Source organism: Leptodactylus fuscus, chromosome 3, assembly GCF_031893055.1.
Source record: "Leptodactylus fuscus isolate aLepFus1 chromosome 3, aLepFus1.hap2, whole genome shotgun sequence".
Taxonomy (NCBI): domain Eukaryota; kingdom Metazoa; phylum Chordata; class Amphibia; order Anura; family Leptodactylidae; genus Leptodactylus; species Leptodactylus fuscus.
The window spans coordinates 44,224,256-44,239,302 of NC_134267.1; the positions used below are offsets into that span (position 1 = coordinate 44,224,256).

General features: G+C 42.0%; 1 protein-coding gene and 1 long non-coding RNA gene across 3 annotated transcripts in view; one reads left to right on the forward strand and one right to left on the reverse strand.

The window, feature by feature from the left end:
* The window catches only part of LTBP1 (latent transforming growth factor beta binding protein 1), a 228,226-nt gene that overhangs the window by 107,508 nt on the left and 105,671 nt on the right, over positions 1-15,047 (reverse strand). The window contains exon 5 of one of the 2 annotated variants that reach the window (XM_075267491.1): positions 6,652-6,819. The exons of the other annotated variant lie outside the window; for it this stretch is intronic. Coding sequence (XP_075123592.1) covers positions 6,652-6,819 — 168 coding nt within the window. The remainder of the gene's footprint in view (positions 1-6,651; positions 6,820-15,047) is intronic. 2 annotated transcript variants of the gene reach the window in all.
* Positions 1-15,047, forward strand: part of LOC142197309 (uncharacterized) — a 644,898-nt gene that overhangs the window by 88,995 nt on the left and 540,856 nt on the right. The gene's annotated exons all lie outside the window — the stretch shown is intronic.

Here is a 15,047-nt window from a genome sequence, read left to right on the forward strand (position 1 = left end):
CTTCATTTCCAAAATCAATCGTGGTCTCAAAGGTCGGACCTCTACTGACCTCATTTCCTAGAGATACGCCATGAGTTTATGACCCCAGATAATTTGTGACAGCCTAGTGGGTATGCAGGCATTGTAACTGATCTCCCACCTCCATAGTATACAATGGAATAGGGTTCTCATTACAAAACAACCCCTTAGAATTAATCTTTACAACTGTAGTTATAGAAACTAGTTCTGTACAAGCCAGTTATGGAATGAACATCGCTCACTGCAGTCTGTAACCTTACCACACAGTGTGTGTATGGCGGTAATGATCTGATAACAGAATTCCTGCATGTGACAAGATAAGACATCTCACCCCATGTAAGATGGGGAATTCCTTTCTTATTGATCTTTTCATGCTATATGAACAGATAGAAACTAATAGAAGCTGAGATTACACAGAACACCAGCATTATCCCAAGTACGGTGTATTTGATCTTTTTGGTATTGTGACCTTTCATTCCTTCACTGTATTGCTGTAATGTATAGTGACCCCCCCACCCCCATTCTGAAAACACGCACAGATCACCCCTGCTTCCAGGAGTATTGGTGAGCTCAATGCCTTGACTCAACCAATCACACTTTTATGGCATCTCAAGACGTTCCTCTAAGATATTACATTTAAAGAGGACCTTCAGCTCTTCTGTAATGTCCTTTTTGGTATATACTTGTATTGTTGTATTGCTATTCCTCAGTTATTCCTACCAGAAATGGATCAATCAATGGACAACTGGGTGTTTTCCAGGATGTAATTAGGAAAACAATGCCTCTGCTTGCTGTCCTCTAGGGGCAGCACCCTTAAACATCATGCATGACTTTTTCAATAAGCCTAATGCTATGATGTGAGGTTTAGCCAAACCAGTAGTTCTATTCCAAAAGGAACAGAATCCCAGCTGTAGACAGCGCTGTTTCGATCTGTTGGAACTCATCAGTAGTGTTGAGTGAATACATTTGAATACTAGATTCGAATACCTCCGCTCCCATAGGAATGCATATTAGCGGCCGGCGCTTAACTCCTTGCTGTGTGGCCTCTTACATGCATTCCTATGGGAGCGGAGGTATTTCAATCTAGTATTCAAATACTATTCACTCATCACTACTCATCAGCACAGTGTAGAGAAAACTGGTCTGGCAGAGATGAGAGACTTCTAGACCAGGTTCTGGGGATACCTTTAAGGGTGTATGGAGACTTACAAAGCCATTTCTGCTCCACTGGGGGATTATGGGAAATATGCAACTCTGTTTTCCAGGATGTAATAAGGAAAACAATGCCTCTGTTTGCTGCCCTCTAGGGACAGCCCCCTTAAACATCATGCATGAGTTTTTCAATAAGCCTAAGGCTACGATTTTAGGGTTAGGAGTTGTTAGGCATCCACTTAATGTACGGTATGTCCTAGAAGTTCTTCTGGGGATGACATGAATGGGTTATTCTCATCTTGGTGCCAAGATAAAAATCTACTCCACAGTTCTGGAAACAGAGTAGCTAAATGTGCTACACTGTTTCCATACCTCCTATTATCCTCTATGAGAGTTATGAGAACAGGAGAGTGGCTGCCCTGGTGGTGGGCACCTGCAAGGAGCTGCTCCAGTCCCGGCATCAATTTGCCAAGATGGAAATAACCCTTTTAACATGCCAAGGATATACAATAAAATGTGAAGAGCGTCTAACATAGCGGTATATGCGACATATCAAGGAAATGGCCAGCAATACGTTTGTTGTAACAAAAGATATTGCTTAATCTGCCATCTGACCTGCAGATAATAATATGATAATTATCTGTATACATCAGTGAATACAAGCAGTAAATCCACAATCCTCATGTACATAAAGGAATCCCCAGGAGCTGGTCTTCAGAATGGCGCAGTACACAACAGCTGTTTTACATGTTGTAGCTGTCTGCGGCGGTAACATACAGAATATATAGAACAGCTTAGAGCATGGCTCAAGGGAGGCCATGTTCATATCAGCTGCTTGAGAAGTAAATGCAGTCGGTGCTGGAGCGCAGTTCAGACAGCATACACAATGGGGGCCTCACTATAAAGTAAAGGTGCCTGTTTCATTTTCTTTATGGAGTGTAAGCCGGCTCTATGGCAGGAGAACACCGCCTGAGGTGAGAGCATCTGGTTCACTTCCAGCACTTACAAGTCATGACAGGTAAATTCCTTCACTCTTACTCAAGTCCTTTACATATTTTACAGTGCAATGTAATAGCATTACCGGCAAGAACCTTGGCCTAGAATGTAAACATGATGGCGAGATAAGGGATTTCTTTTTCCATTTTGTGAGAAATCTAAATCCTCGATAGCTGGAATATTCTGCAATGTTTCCCAGTGGCCCACCTTATGAATCACACCGCTAACAAGTAGCGTGAACGGTTACTAGTATGTTTCGGACTATATATCCACATAAGATATAACACATTTTCTGCTAAAATAAAAATGACGAGTGTCTGATTTTGATGTCTCATGGGGTGCTGTGGAGTAGGGGAGTTAGCGGCCCACCCCCAATGGATGGCTGTTTTTACAGGAAGCCGATTTACCCATCAGTATATTTAGGCGTGTGGGAGGAAACCAAAGTACCCTGAGGAACTCATACAAACATGGGAAGAACATACAGACTCTATGCAGATATTGTCCTTGGTTAGACCTGGAACCTCAGCGCTGCAAGGCAACAGTGCTAACCACTGAACCACCATGATGCTAATACGGATTTGTGACCTAAAATCCCAACAATGTCCAAAATGCAAACCTGCTGGACTACAACATTATCTCTATCATTATTTGCAATTTCAGCCACATTGCAATCTTATGTCACAAGGCCACAAGTCACCATGTAGCTCTAGTCTTAATTGAAGACCCCCATGCATGTCTGACACTGTCAGCACTGCATGGACCTTGCAGGGACAAGCCACATTAATAATGGCACCACCCAGTTGTCAATTCAACGGCACACACAAACGTTTTAAGAAAAAAAAATTGTAGCAGTGTTGTTCCAAGGAGAAGAATTTACTAGAACATGACCGCAGAGCTGACAAGTCCTCTATGGAAGTGAGAAATGTGCTGCTGTGCAGACCATTACAGGTGGGCATGAAGCAAAGGATGAATGTACATGGCAATAAGAAGTAACAGTCATGGTTTGACTATGATCAATAAATTAATAAAATCTCTCATTACATCGCTAAATATGGCTGACAGTGCTGGGACTGAATGTCCCACAACAGTACAGCGGGTGTACCTTACCTTATACTGCTTATGGCAAAATCTCTGCAAGAATGGCATGGGATTACAAGGGGAAATACTGTCTGATACAGGTGACCATCACCTACCTATCGGAAGGGCTGGGTTCTGCTGACAGATTCCATTTAAAGGGGTTGTCTGTCTTTGCAAATTGTTCCAGCAATAGTGAGATTCTAACAAACACATGAAAGACTCCATTGTAAAAAATAGGCGTTCATGTTCTGCAATATCATCTTCCTCCGGTGCCAAGAGAGAATCTCAATCCGGGCACTTAAAAAGAGTCGGTTTAAGTGTTACACAGAAAATCCCCTTGTGGGCCGCTGCCAATGTACTGAAGTACTAGGTAAGGACAAAGCAACCACAATACTGTCATTACAATATGAAACAAATTTACAGGCCTAATTACAGTCCATTATAGGAAACAACTATTGTTATCTTGTCCTTGTCCAAGCTGTAGATGTATTAGATGTAATGTATTTTTAGTGTCTTTCATGCTTACTTTCTCTCTTTAGGCCTGCTGGATGGACATGTTATTCCAGATGTGATGCCTATGCTCTATTCAGCACCCTGAGACAGATATCAGATGTCCAATACTTCTCTGCTCCTCTCCCCCTATAGTCATAGCTTGAAGTCTCACACCGAGTCCCAGATTACTAATATTTACACGGTGCAAACTTAAGACAGGCAGTCTGAAAATTCACCAGATTTATCACAGTGACTTATGCTGGATGATAAATCTGACATATCATTACACTGTCTGCTCTAAGTATATACTAGAGCTGGACGATTAATCAAAGAAGGACCAAAATCGAATGTCAACCAGGATAACCGACTTGATTTCACCTTGATTATTTCGGTTCGGTTATTACAATATTGGTGAGCTTTTACCTGCAGTTTCGATCAGACTGAATACATCAGAATCAGAAGTGCTATTATTATACTCCGGGGTCTTCATGCCCTGGACTATAATAAACGCAGGACCCAGTGGAGGTGAAGAAACATAAAAAACAGTGCTACTTACCTCTCCTGGGCTCCAGGACGGCTCACTGTTCTCTTTGGGACTTCTGCTTGATGTCAGGGACTGTGGGTACTGTGATTGGGCCTCAGCGGTCCCTCACGTCAGGCAGAGGTGATAAAGTGAACAGGGAGTCATGCTGGAGCCCAGCAGAGGTGAATAACACTGGTTTATATGTGTGATAATCTCCCCGTAAGAAATAGAAAGCCCAGAATATAATAACAGTTTAGGTTCGGCCATGTTTGGTCAGAAGGAAACTTTACAATACGAATCTTGCTAGTTTCATCCAACACATACTCATACAGTAAATGGTCATGGACATGGTTTTTTTAATGGGATATGGCCTAAATAATTACTATTACGGTAATCATAATCGAGGTAAAATGTCAGATTAATCTCAATTTTGATTTAGGTTATAATTGCCCAGCCCTAGTATTCACCATCTTTTCCTTGGGCCAGAATTTGGCAACACAATTTGGCACACTCTTTGTGCATCATAGCAAGCCGCGCCACTTTTTTATGACACTCCAGATCAGTCATGTCTAGCAAGTTTACAAATTTTAACCTAAACTAGATGTACCAAAATGCGTCAACAATGACCACAGTGTGCCAAAGATTCGCCACATTTACACTAGTATCCAGCCATTACCACAAAAGGGAATCTGGTCCAGATAGAGAGAGAGAGAGAAGCTGCAGCTATACTGCCTCCTAGCCATGCTTTTTATATGCTATGGAGTCTTATTTTCTGAATGGCAGGTTCCTGTAGGAGCATACATACTGAGATCGGTCACATATTAGGACCACCCACTGGACTCTTAAGTCTAAAAGGACTAGGGATTTCAATCAATAAGTGGAAAGTTATACGGAATCTTTTCCTAAAAAACTACATATCAATCTGCTCAGCTTCACCTGCTCTATAACATGATGCCTACAGATCGGTATATTTAATATCATATTAATGTCGCCAGAAACCAACAACAAGCTGATCCAGTGTAACATTTACAATGAAATTGCTACTCTTCCCATTAAGATAAAGCAGCGAGACAAGTTGGGATACAGTAGCATTGGTTCCATGCAGCACCGCACCTGCTACGGACATTGTAGGCTGAGCTAACCAACTATGGACAGAAATATGTGCTGAATCACAACATCACCACGGTGGACACCAAGTGAATCAGACAAGCCATGTGAACCCAATAAAAACAAATGCACACAAACCGTGCCACAACTAAGCCCGTAGCTATGCACCTGTTATTTCCAGCGTAGTTCCACCATTACATCGTTGGTGGCTAAAAAGACATGTGTGTAACAGGGGGTGCATGGTCCTATTCATGTCAAAGACACATATAACAGCTATACATAATGGGGGCATGAAGCAATGGAGCCCTGTACTACACATTAGCTTTGCAACAATGACCATCTCTGCAGCATATTTATAGACGTTACATGGTGCTGGCAAAAAGAGCACACGTTCCGCTACCATATTGTTTTACTAGGACAGACAGATAGAAAATTTCTGCTTTTTGTGCTTGATATGATGAACAGAGTCCAACCCAAATTGACAGTCAATTTTAAGCCACTTCTATTGTGTCTCTTTGTGCCCATTATAAGTGTATCTGCCCTTCTTGTACATTCACACACTGCAGTTTAGAGGTGAACGTCTGCAGCATGGAAAGCCAGACAGGGCCTGCCAGAAATGTGTTTAGAAAGTCTAGTGAGAAATGACTTGAAAAGTACCGTAAATGTTTAAATATGTGACCCTTTCAAGGAGGCGCTACTTTGGGATGAATGGCGCAATACGCTGACTTTACGCCACAGGAGCGCTGCCTCATGTAGAGGAAAGTGAATTAAGAAAATGTAGACAAGAGGGTTAGAGAATAAACCAGTGATATAAGGAAAAAGAGCAAATAAGCGTCCCATGGTGATAAGGATTGTGTTATGTGTACAGTGTAAGCGTTGGCGTCTCTGTTTCTTCCTATTTCTAGACAGGGCAGGAAGCACGTGTGCAAAGTGGGTCACTGACCGCATGTGGACACACAGTAAATACACACTGCTAGACATCCCCTGCAGTATGGACATGGCGTCACTGACCTGCTGTATGTTGAGGCGCCCGGGATATATAGGTCAGGGCACTCTCAATGTAAATGCAAGCAGTCCCATCCCAACAGAATGATGCACAGATGACAACTACAACGATTACAGGGATTGGTGCAATTGTAGCGTGTTAATAAATGTCATTTTGCATTTTGCATGAATGGCCACTGTGGTACTTCTAGAGTTAAACAATTTTAGCGAAAACCCACCACTGCAGCTGTAAAGGCATAGCAGAAATAACACATACTAAAGACATCTGTGGCTGTACTTACCTACTCTGAAGTTACTGGAAGTCAGCGTGTCAGCAGCGTGACCATTTTCACTAATAAGCGTAGTTGTATTTCCCTTCTCGCAGTTGTTATGACAGCGGCCCTTGGTACAGGTCACTTTGCAAATGCTGGGTGTGAAGACCACCTTGATGCGCCCTGTCTGGTTTCCCACTGCCAGAGGAGGCACAGAGAAAAGGAAAAATAGACAGATCAGCTTGGTATCCATTGGTTTCCTCCCCAAATATGGAAAAAAAAAGTATTAAAATATGAAGGAGCAGTGCGGCAGCTTGTCAGTGATCTCTGCTCAGCATCCAGTGGTGTCTCTGAAATAGGAGTGGGAAGATTAACAGACAGGACTCCGGGATCTACTCCAAGACCACATTTAAAGTCAAGTCACCAGAGTGGGATTAATAATCACAAAGCTGCACTTTATTCACTGGGAGAAAGAAAGTGTAAAAAAAAAAAAAAGTGGAGCACGCTGCATGACAGCTTACACAGCCAGCGCTGACAAGCAGATGTAATGCAATGAGGAAGGCTGAACACCTAGGGGAGAACAGACTCCTGTGTCTTCCTGCATACTCCAGCTGTTTCTGCCGTTATTAAGTCACTCTCTTTCCCTCTCTCTCACTAGAGCCCGTCCCCTGGAAATGTTTTAGGCATGCGGCGTGTCTGAGAACATCTGTCTCAAATCTCCTGGCACCCTAGACGGGAGTGATCAAATCTTGTTTGTGACGCAGCTGCCCGGGTCCAATTTTTTTTTTTTTTTTTTTTTTCACTACCTCTTGGCAAAAGTTCATCTTTTGGATTAAGGAATTATATGGCTGTAATTCATTATACCTATTCGGGGGCAGAAATCATCGACTACTGCTAATAGCTTATTAGACCGTTCTAGATTTATTTTCCTTGTCAGTCTGACTTTGTCTTAAGTACGTTCATGTCACTCTCTAAGAAACTCAAAGCTAAATCTTAAAAAAGACACCACTCGGTATGGAAGGTGTGCTAACTGGTTGATATATCTATGTAAATATGCCAAAAATGTAAAAGGGGACATCCGGTGTCCAAAAGACTTGTCCCAAGCATCAGTAACATTGTGTGAGCTGGCACCAGCATTCTCGTAATGAAAGGACCGTGCCAGTCTTGAGTGCCAAAAGCTCTTTGCACTGCGGGGTTTCTGCCACAGCGCCTTCATTTCTAGAACAAGAATCAATCACACTGATCTAATATGCCCCCCAACCCATTTTGACCTAAAAGTGGTTGTCCGCAAGACATCCCTACACACTGGCATTTAGGAGATCACAAAGGGCCAAGCAGCTCAAACTTTCGGCGATCAGCTGTGTTATTGTTGGGTGAATATGTTGGCATTATATGTGCTCACTAGCTGGTACCCGCAATTTTGTCTGCGGTGATTGTAGAAGTGGGTAAATACAGGCACGGGTAAGGTTTTCGTACTGTGTATAAGGTATGGGATATAAAATGTAACTTTGTATCTTGTTTTTGCTGTAATTCTGAGAACACATGAGACTTTTGTGTTGAAGTTAATTTGTATTTCAGCTGCTATACGGTGTTCTGAGAACTGTGCATAGTGTCTTTGGGACAGAGGTATTACAAGTGAATATACTTTGATATACGACATTGTATGATTTGTTATTTTCCGCCAGTACATGTAAGTTTTGGGCACAGGATACTCTTGAGCAAGCAACATAAAGTCTGTCCCTGTGCATGTCAGTTTGGTAACTCCATGTGCCTCTGATTAATAGCAATTAACCCCATCATGTCCCTCACATTAACCCTTGTGTAAGAGTTACTGATATTTGAGAGACTTGGAGGTAATAATTAAGTATCTTCATTATTGAGGTCTTTTATTAGTACCTCCATATGTCTCACATATTAGTAACATTTATATGGGGCACACAGGGGTTAATATGAGGGACATGATGGGGTTTATTCCTATTAATGTGAGGCACAAGGAGTTACTAACACTAAACTAATAACCCCAAATGCCGGACATTAATGAGAATAGTAATCCTATGTACCTGTGTGTTTTTCAGTTTCACTTTGCTAGCAGCTTCCTCTCCTCCTTGGGGAATCTTTGCAGGATGCAGACCACTATAGCAGGCAGAGACCTGAGCGATTAAGCTCCACACCCTGGGTTTCCTGCACCCTCTCAAAGGGGAGTGTCCTTATGCCTCAGCTCTAGCAGAACACTGCAGGGACGCTTGGACTTCATTTAACTCTTGCAGGTCCTGTGCTGCTGGTGTGCCAGTGAAATATGGCAGGAGTGCCACTCTTGTCACGTGTGCCAGGGGTTGCTGACCTCTGCTGTAGAGGGTAATATGAATTTTGTGGCTTGCTATGGTCCAAAGTGTGTGAGATTGCAGAGATAGTGATGTGAGTTTGGGTTTTGTGGGGGTCCTGGGAAAAACGTATGTGCGCTATTATGACGAAAAGTAGCTTATTGCGCAATCCAGTGTAGTAACTATGTTTGTGGAACATTTCAGCAAAATCGGTGGAGCGGGTTTTGCGTGATTGAGGAACAAACATCCAAACTTCCAAACACACAAACCCACAAACATCCAAACTCACAAACTTTCACCTTTATAAAACTCACAAACTTTCACCTTTATAATATTAATAGGATTGAAATGAACAGTACCCATGTAACATAACATTGCATCAGGGCGCCTAGAACATAAGCTGTTCCAATGAAGTACATCCTTCTATGATACCCATATGCCACAACAAAAGTCAGAGCAGCCACTTGTTAGCATTTTTTGCAAATATCTTTCTGCTATTGACTAATTGTAGACATCAAGCTTGGGGTAACATCTTACCCTTTCCTTGACTCCCACAAATGCTCAATAGAAATGCATAGACAGTAGTGTATATGGGCTGCCAGCTGTAATGTGTCTGCATAAACCACAACGTAGTGTTGGATCCGTCACATGACACTAAAATGCGTTCTGTCTCACACAACCCCAAGTCTACACCCTGAATGGCCACTTTATTACACCCTATCATGACTGGAGCTTCCCAGTATGGAAACAAGGTATGGTCATCTGTGTTAGATTAGTCAGGGCTATTATTTCAAGAACTGCCAACCTTGTGGGATTTTTTTTATTCGAGAGCATGCCCAGAGTGATGTGATCTAGGGCTGATCTGAGGGTTTCTTTTATTTTCAGCATAGAAAACATAAGTCTCCAGTGCAATGAAATCATCCACTTTTATTAACAAAACATGTAAAATCCAAAAAAGATCCAAACTAGCAATTTAATACAGGGGTGACGGCAGCAGGTTTTTAACAGAATTGTCTAAATTGATCTTTCTCGACATTGCTGAGATTTTAACTATAGTACCCATTCAGTAGGTGAGCAGGCACCATAGCCATGCGGCCTCTTCAGTGCCTGTGATCAGTACAAGCAGCACTTTCCCCATGGACACCAAGCAGAAACCACATGGATCCCATTATAGTCTATAGGGTCTGTGTGGTTTCTTAGATAACCACTTTTTAATAGGTATAGGTTTCCGTTTGGGGGGGTCCCCAAGTGGACTTCCCGAACGGAATACCGAACACAGATGTGAAACGGGCCTAAGAGTGAACTCCCTGGCTATATATATAGTCAATGGAACCAGTTAAAATCTGATGAGGTGCACATTCAAGCAAAGCCGAATATAGAGTACAAATGGATTTTGTATGGATGGACTTTAACTAGTTCCAGTGCCATTACTTTCTGAAGACAACAGAAAAGTCAGACTCCAGTGGGTAAAAATGGGCAAATTTAGCATCACTGAGCAGTACAAAAACATTCCCAGATCAGATGACTCCAGATTTCTATTACACCATGCTGACGGGAGGGTCAAATATGGAACAAGCAGCTTGAATCGATGAACCCTTTCCGTCAGATGGAGTGCTGGTGTGGAGAATGTTTTCCTGGCAAACTCTAGGTCTACAGATACCCATGAACCAGCATTTGGACAGTAGAGCTTGCCTAATGTAAGCAATGTGACCATTCAAGTTCATCCCCATGGATACTTCTGAGAAAAAAAAAAAAGTACCATGCCACAAGGGTTGTATAATCATGGATTGCTTCCATGAACATTACAGCAAGCATTCTTTGCTTCCATGGTCTCCATAGTCCTCAGATCTTAATCCTACAGAACATCTCTGGGGCAAGATAGAACGGGCCATATCAGTATCTCCATCTAACATCTGCAACAAGTTATCCTCTCTGTGCAGAATACTTTCATAACCTAGTGAAATCTATGATAAACTGGTCAAAGGAGGTCCAAAGCACTTCTAGATGTGTGGTCTCTAATAAAGTGGCCATTCAGTGTATGTACGTGGGGAAGTATTATCTGACAACAAATAATTTCTCTCAGATGCCCATATAGGAACTGAATGAATGACAGATTGTTTTCTACATATTATAGTTTCATAGTCGTAGATATTATATTTGTGAGGCAGGAATCAGAAGAGCTATATGACCCTCCCACAACTGGAGTACATTGATTTTCTGATATTTTGTTGTACATACAGAAAATTACATGAAAATTTAGTGCTTTAGGATTTTTAGTGCTTTCTTATAGATTTCAACTGCAGCTCAAAAGTAAGTGTCTGCTCTATACAATAGTGAGAAATGATGAAACAATTATATTGCCTTATTATACAGTATAGGACAGGGTTGGGCAGTCGCTACATTCCTGATATAACTGAACTGTATCTGACTTGATGCTCGGCCAGCCCATCCCTGTCCTATACTACATATCATTCATAGAAAGACATCTCGTAGATGTAGAAGTATGATGTGCACCGTAACCTCGAGGTGGAGAATGCTATGTTAAATATGAAGCGGAATGAATGACAAATGGTGATATCTTTTCCATCAGTGGAAACAAGAAGCTAAGCTTTTTCTACATTGTCTGATCTTAGCACAGGTTAAGGAGCACAAAGGGTGTAAGAGGAAGTGATGAGGAAAGGAAAAAGTGACTCCTCATTTTAGCCATTCACTCATTTCCTTGCCTGAGTGCCAAACTGCTAGGGAATCCAAAAATGAATGTTTTGTGGGTGACCACTGAAGTGGATATCCTGTGGATAGACTCTCACTACAGCATATGACGGTGAACCTAGCAGATGCAAATGGAACACCCACGTGCTGAGTGCAAGGCTTTATCATAACTTTAATGGGAATTTTTTTTATAATGTAATATATATATATATATATATATATATATATATATACATACACACACACACACACACATTTTTCTTCTATACTAGCTTCAGGAAGAATGTGAGGATGGCTTTAGATAATCTGACATTTCTTCACTCAACAAATTACAGTATAAAGGGTTAAAAAAATGTATGAAATTACATAGTTTGTCAACTGGACAAAGACCCACAATTGGTTTGTTGCTGACCTCTGAATCAAGCATGGTAAAATAACTAGACACACACTATGACTGCAATAATGGTTATTGTTTTTAACAACCCAAACTAAGTGAGTAAAATGCATTGAGCTGCAGCATTTATCAGCCCTTAAAACATATATAAGGTCTGTGTATGTATATATATATATATATATATATATATATATATACACACAATACTTGCACTGGCAAGGCCTTACGTTCAAATGAAGAAAGGTTTACCTTAACACTGAACATAGAAGACACAAGAGCACATGTATGTTATAGTGTAGCTGTACCATCCACAAGTAAACTAGCTCTCTCAAGCAGACATGGTCACTAAGTTTCCATGTCTACACGTTGCCTGCTCCCTGCTCTTACACATTGTCTTGCATGTACAATTGCAGATACTTCTGCATCTGCCCATAGGGCGAGCACATGCTCCCTTCCTGCTACTGTACTTAAAATGCCATTGTATGTGCCCTTAATCTTTCTCCAGCCTCTCTCTTACTGTCTGCCAGTATAAATTCAGCTTCTCCTTCTGTATCCCGTCTGGGCAAGTAGGTTCCCAGCTTACTAGACTCCAGCTAAAGTGTATATGTGCACTGCTTGATTTACTGTGTTTGGCCTTGGCTTGTTCCTTGACTTTGTCCTGCCCCCCTGACACTTTCTTCTAGCTATCTGTTGCTGACCCAGTTAGTTTCTGGCCACTGAACATGTGCTGCCAGCCCTGACCTCTTGCCTGTTCATTCGGATTGCAAAACACTGCTAGCCATGGCTATACAACTCTCGGACCTCACATTTACGCTGCCAACCCTAAACTCAGCCAGTAGTCAGACCCCATTTATAGCTGACCCCTTGGGGCTCTGCTCCATAGCCCCGGACCTGCATGGTCAGCTCTCACCAACACTGGGACCACTCTAAGAGGCAGTGAACTTCTGGACTCCTTGCAGCATAGTCAAGATCCCCATACAGGGGGTAAAGAGTAAATATCATAGAGACAACTTAGATATTGCCCTTAAAAGTGGCCCAAAACCAAACCAAAAAACGTTAAGCAGAAACAAATGGTCGCTAACCTGGTGGGATTGTGTGAGACACAACCACCTCTATAGTGTATCTTAGGAATGGATGGCACAGGTAAACATGGGCGGCAGCTGGATATACGTCTGGGAGACGTCAAGGCAACAATTGGGGGTGGACCTTCTCACTCGTGAGGAGAACAGAAGAACCGCGCTCGCCGGGGTAAATCAACAAACAGATACAGATAACCTTTCCATCATCCATTGTGGGAAGGTTATCTGTATGCACTTGAGAAAGAGCAAGATGGGCTCGAAATGCGTTGTGCAAATAAAGTTTGTTGATTTACCCGGGCAAGCGCGGTTCTTCTGTTCTCCTCTTGAGTGAGAAGGTCCACCCCCAATATTGTTGCCGAAACCAAACCAGCCTTGTGGCACGGTGGGTCCACAATCTACTATATGATACATCTGTATTATAGATCTGTATGGTACAGATTCCAAATACATTACAAACAAGGCATGTGTGCCATAATAAGAGGTATTTGTACTATAGAAACATGTGTTCTTGAACTTCACATGCTGCCGGGGGGGGGGGGGGGGGGGGGCTCTATGGAAGCTCATCTAGATCAATTGGCACTTCATGTGCTGCCATACATATTGGTGTTCACAGCAATACCAAGTAAAAATGCTGTTAAATAGCTTATAAAAGGTCCAAATGTGCTGAAGTTTATTACTTACCTATTTATATTGTGCAATAAACCATATCTTTTAAGTAGATACACAATGTATTACTGTGTGCATAAAAGTCGCACACTAATGTAAGGGCTCGTTCACATCTGCGCCCGGTCTCCGTTCAGACAGGTTTCCGTTTCCTGCACAATACATATGACAGCCATTCCATTTACTGTACATGTAATACTCCTCCAGCATATTGTGTGGGATAATAGTAAATCTTGACACCAAACTTCACCTTGAACCTCGTGGTTGACTTATACTAATGCCCTTCTGCCTTGCAGATAGATTTTAGGGTAGAATTGTTAGAAGTACTGGCCGAGAATCGGAGGACAATGGTTCAGCAAAAAGCAAGTCAGCATTTGTAGCTCGCTTTATTCCTATTTTTTTAATCTGTTTTTCTTCACATTTTCATTTGGAAAATTTTGCATCAAACTATTGGGAAGAATGTAGTTGTTAAATATGGCCAGTTCTCACCAATCCCACGTCCAAGTTTTTTACATGCCAGCAGTGACTCGTTCAGTAAGCTTTCTGGCTGTCCAATGCACTCTGGTGGTGACAAGAGCCAGATATGATTTAAAACAATGGCATGTCAGCAATTAAAGTGAAGCTTACTCATGTCTTGTAAGGTCCAAACCTGACAAACTCAATGTCTGGGACTATTCTTAGATACACCACTTGACCTGAGATGCTATGCCCCGTGTCTGCTGTGCGGTGATGTAAGTGTTAATTACCACACTCATTTTGAGGTAAAAGTTTTTTTTCTTTTCTGGGGTATATTTCCACCTCTGCCGATTCTGGAGCTCGGCGATGAGGAAAGTGCTGTTTAGGCACTAATGGGAATATCACACCCTACCGTACAAAATGCCAAGCCGAGCGGAGTGAGAATGAGGAGATTTTTATAATGAAGACCTGGACTGTTTGCAGAAATGTTGCTACGCTGCCTCATAACATTATTGTGAAGTAAAGAAAATCTCTGCCAGCATTATTTCATTTATAAGTTCATGTACCGCGGTTACTGCCCTCTATAGTATACTGTACACTAATACGCATGTTAGCCTAGGTTCACACCATGTTAGCATCTGGGTGAGGAAAAGCTCCTGACCTGCATTTATAACCTGAAAGTATTGAGGGGATATCGTCACTCCATAGGGAGAGACCACCAATTAGGTGTGTGGAGTCTTATTAAGCCATGAGCGCTCCACTGTGCAAAGGAACATGGGAAGAATATGCAAATCTGACTTCCAT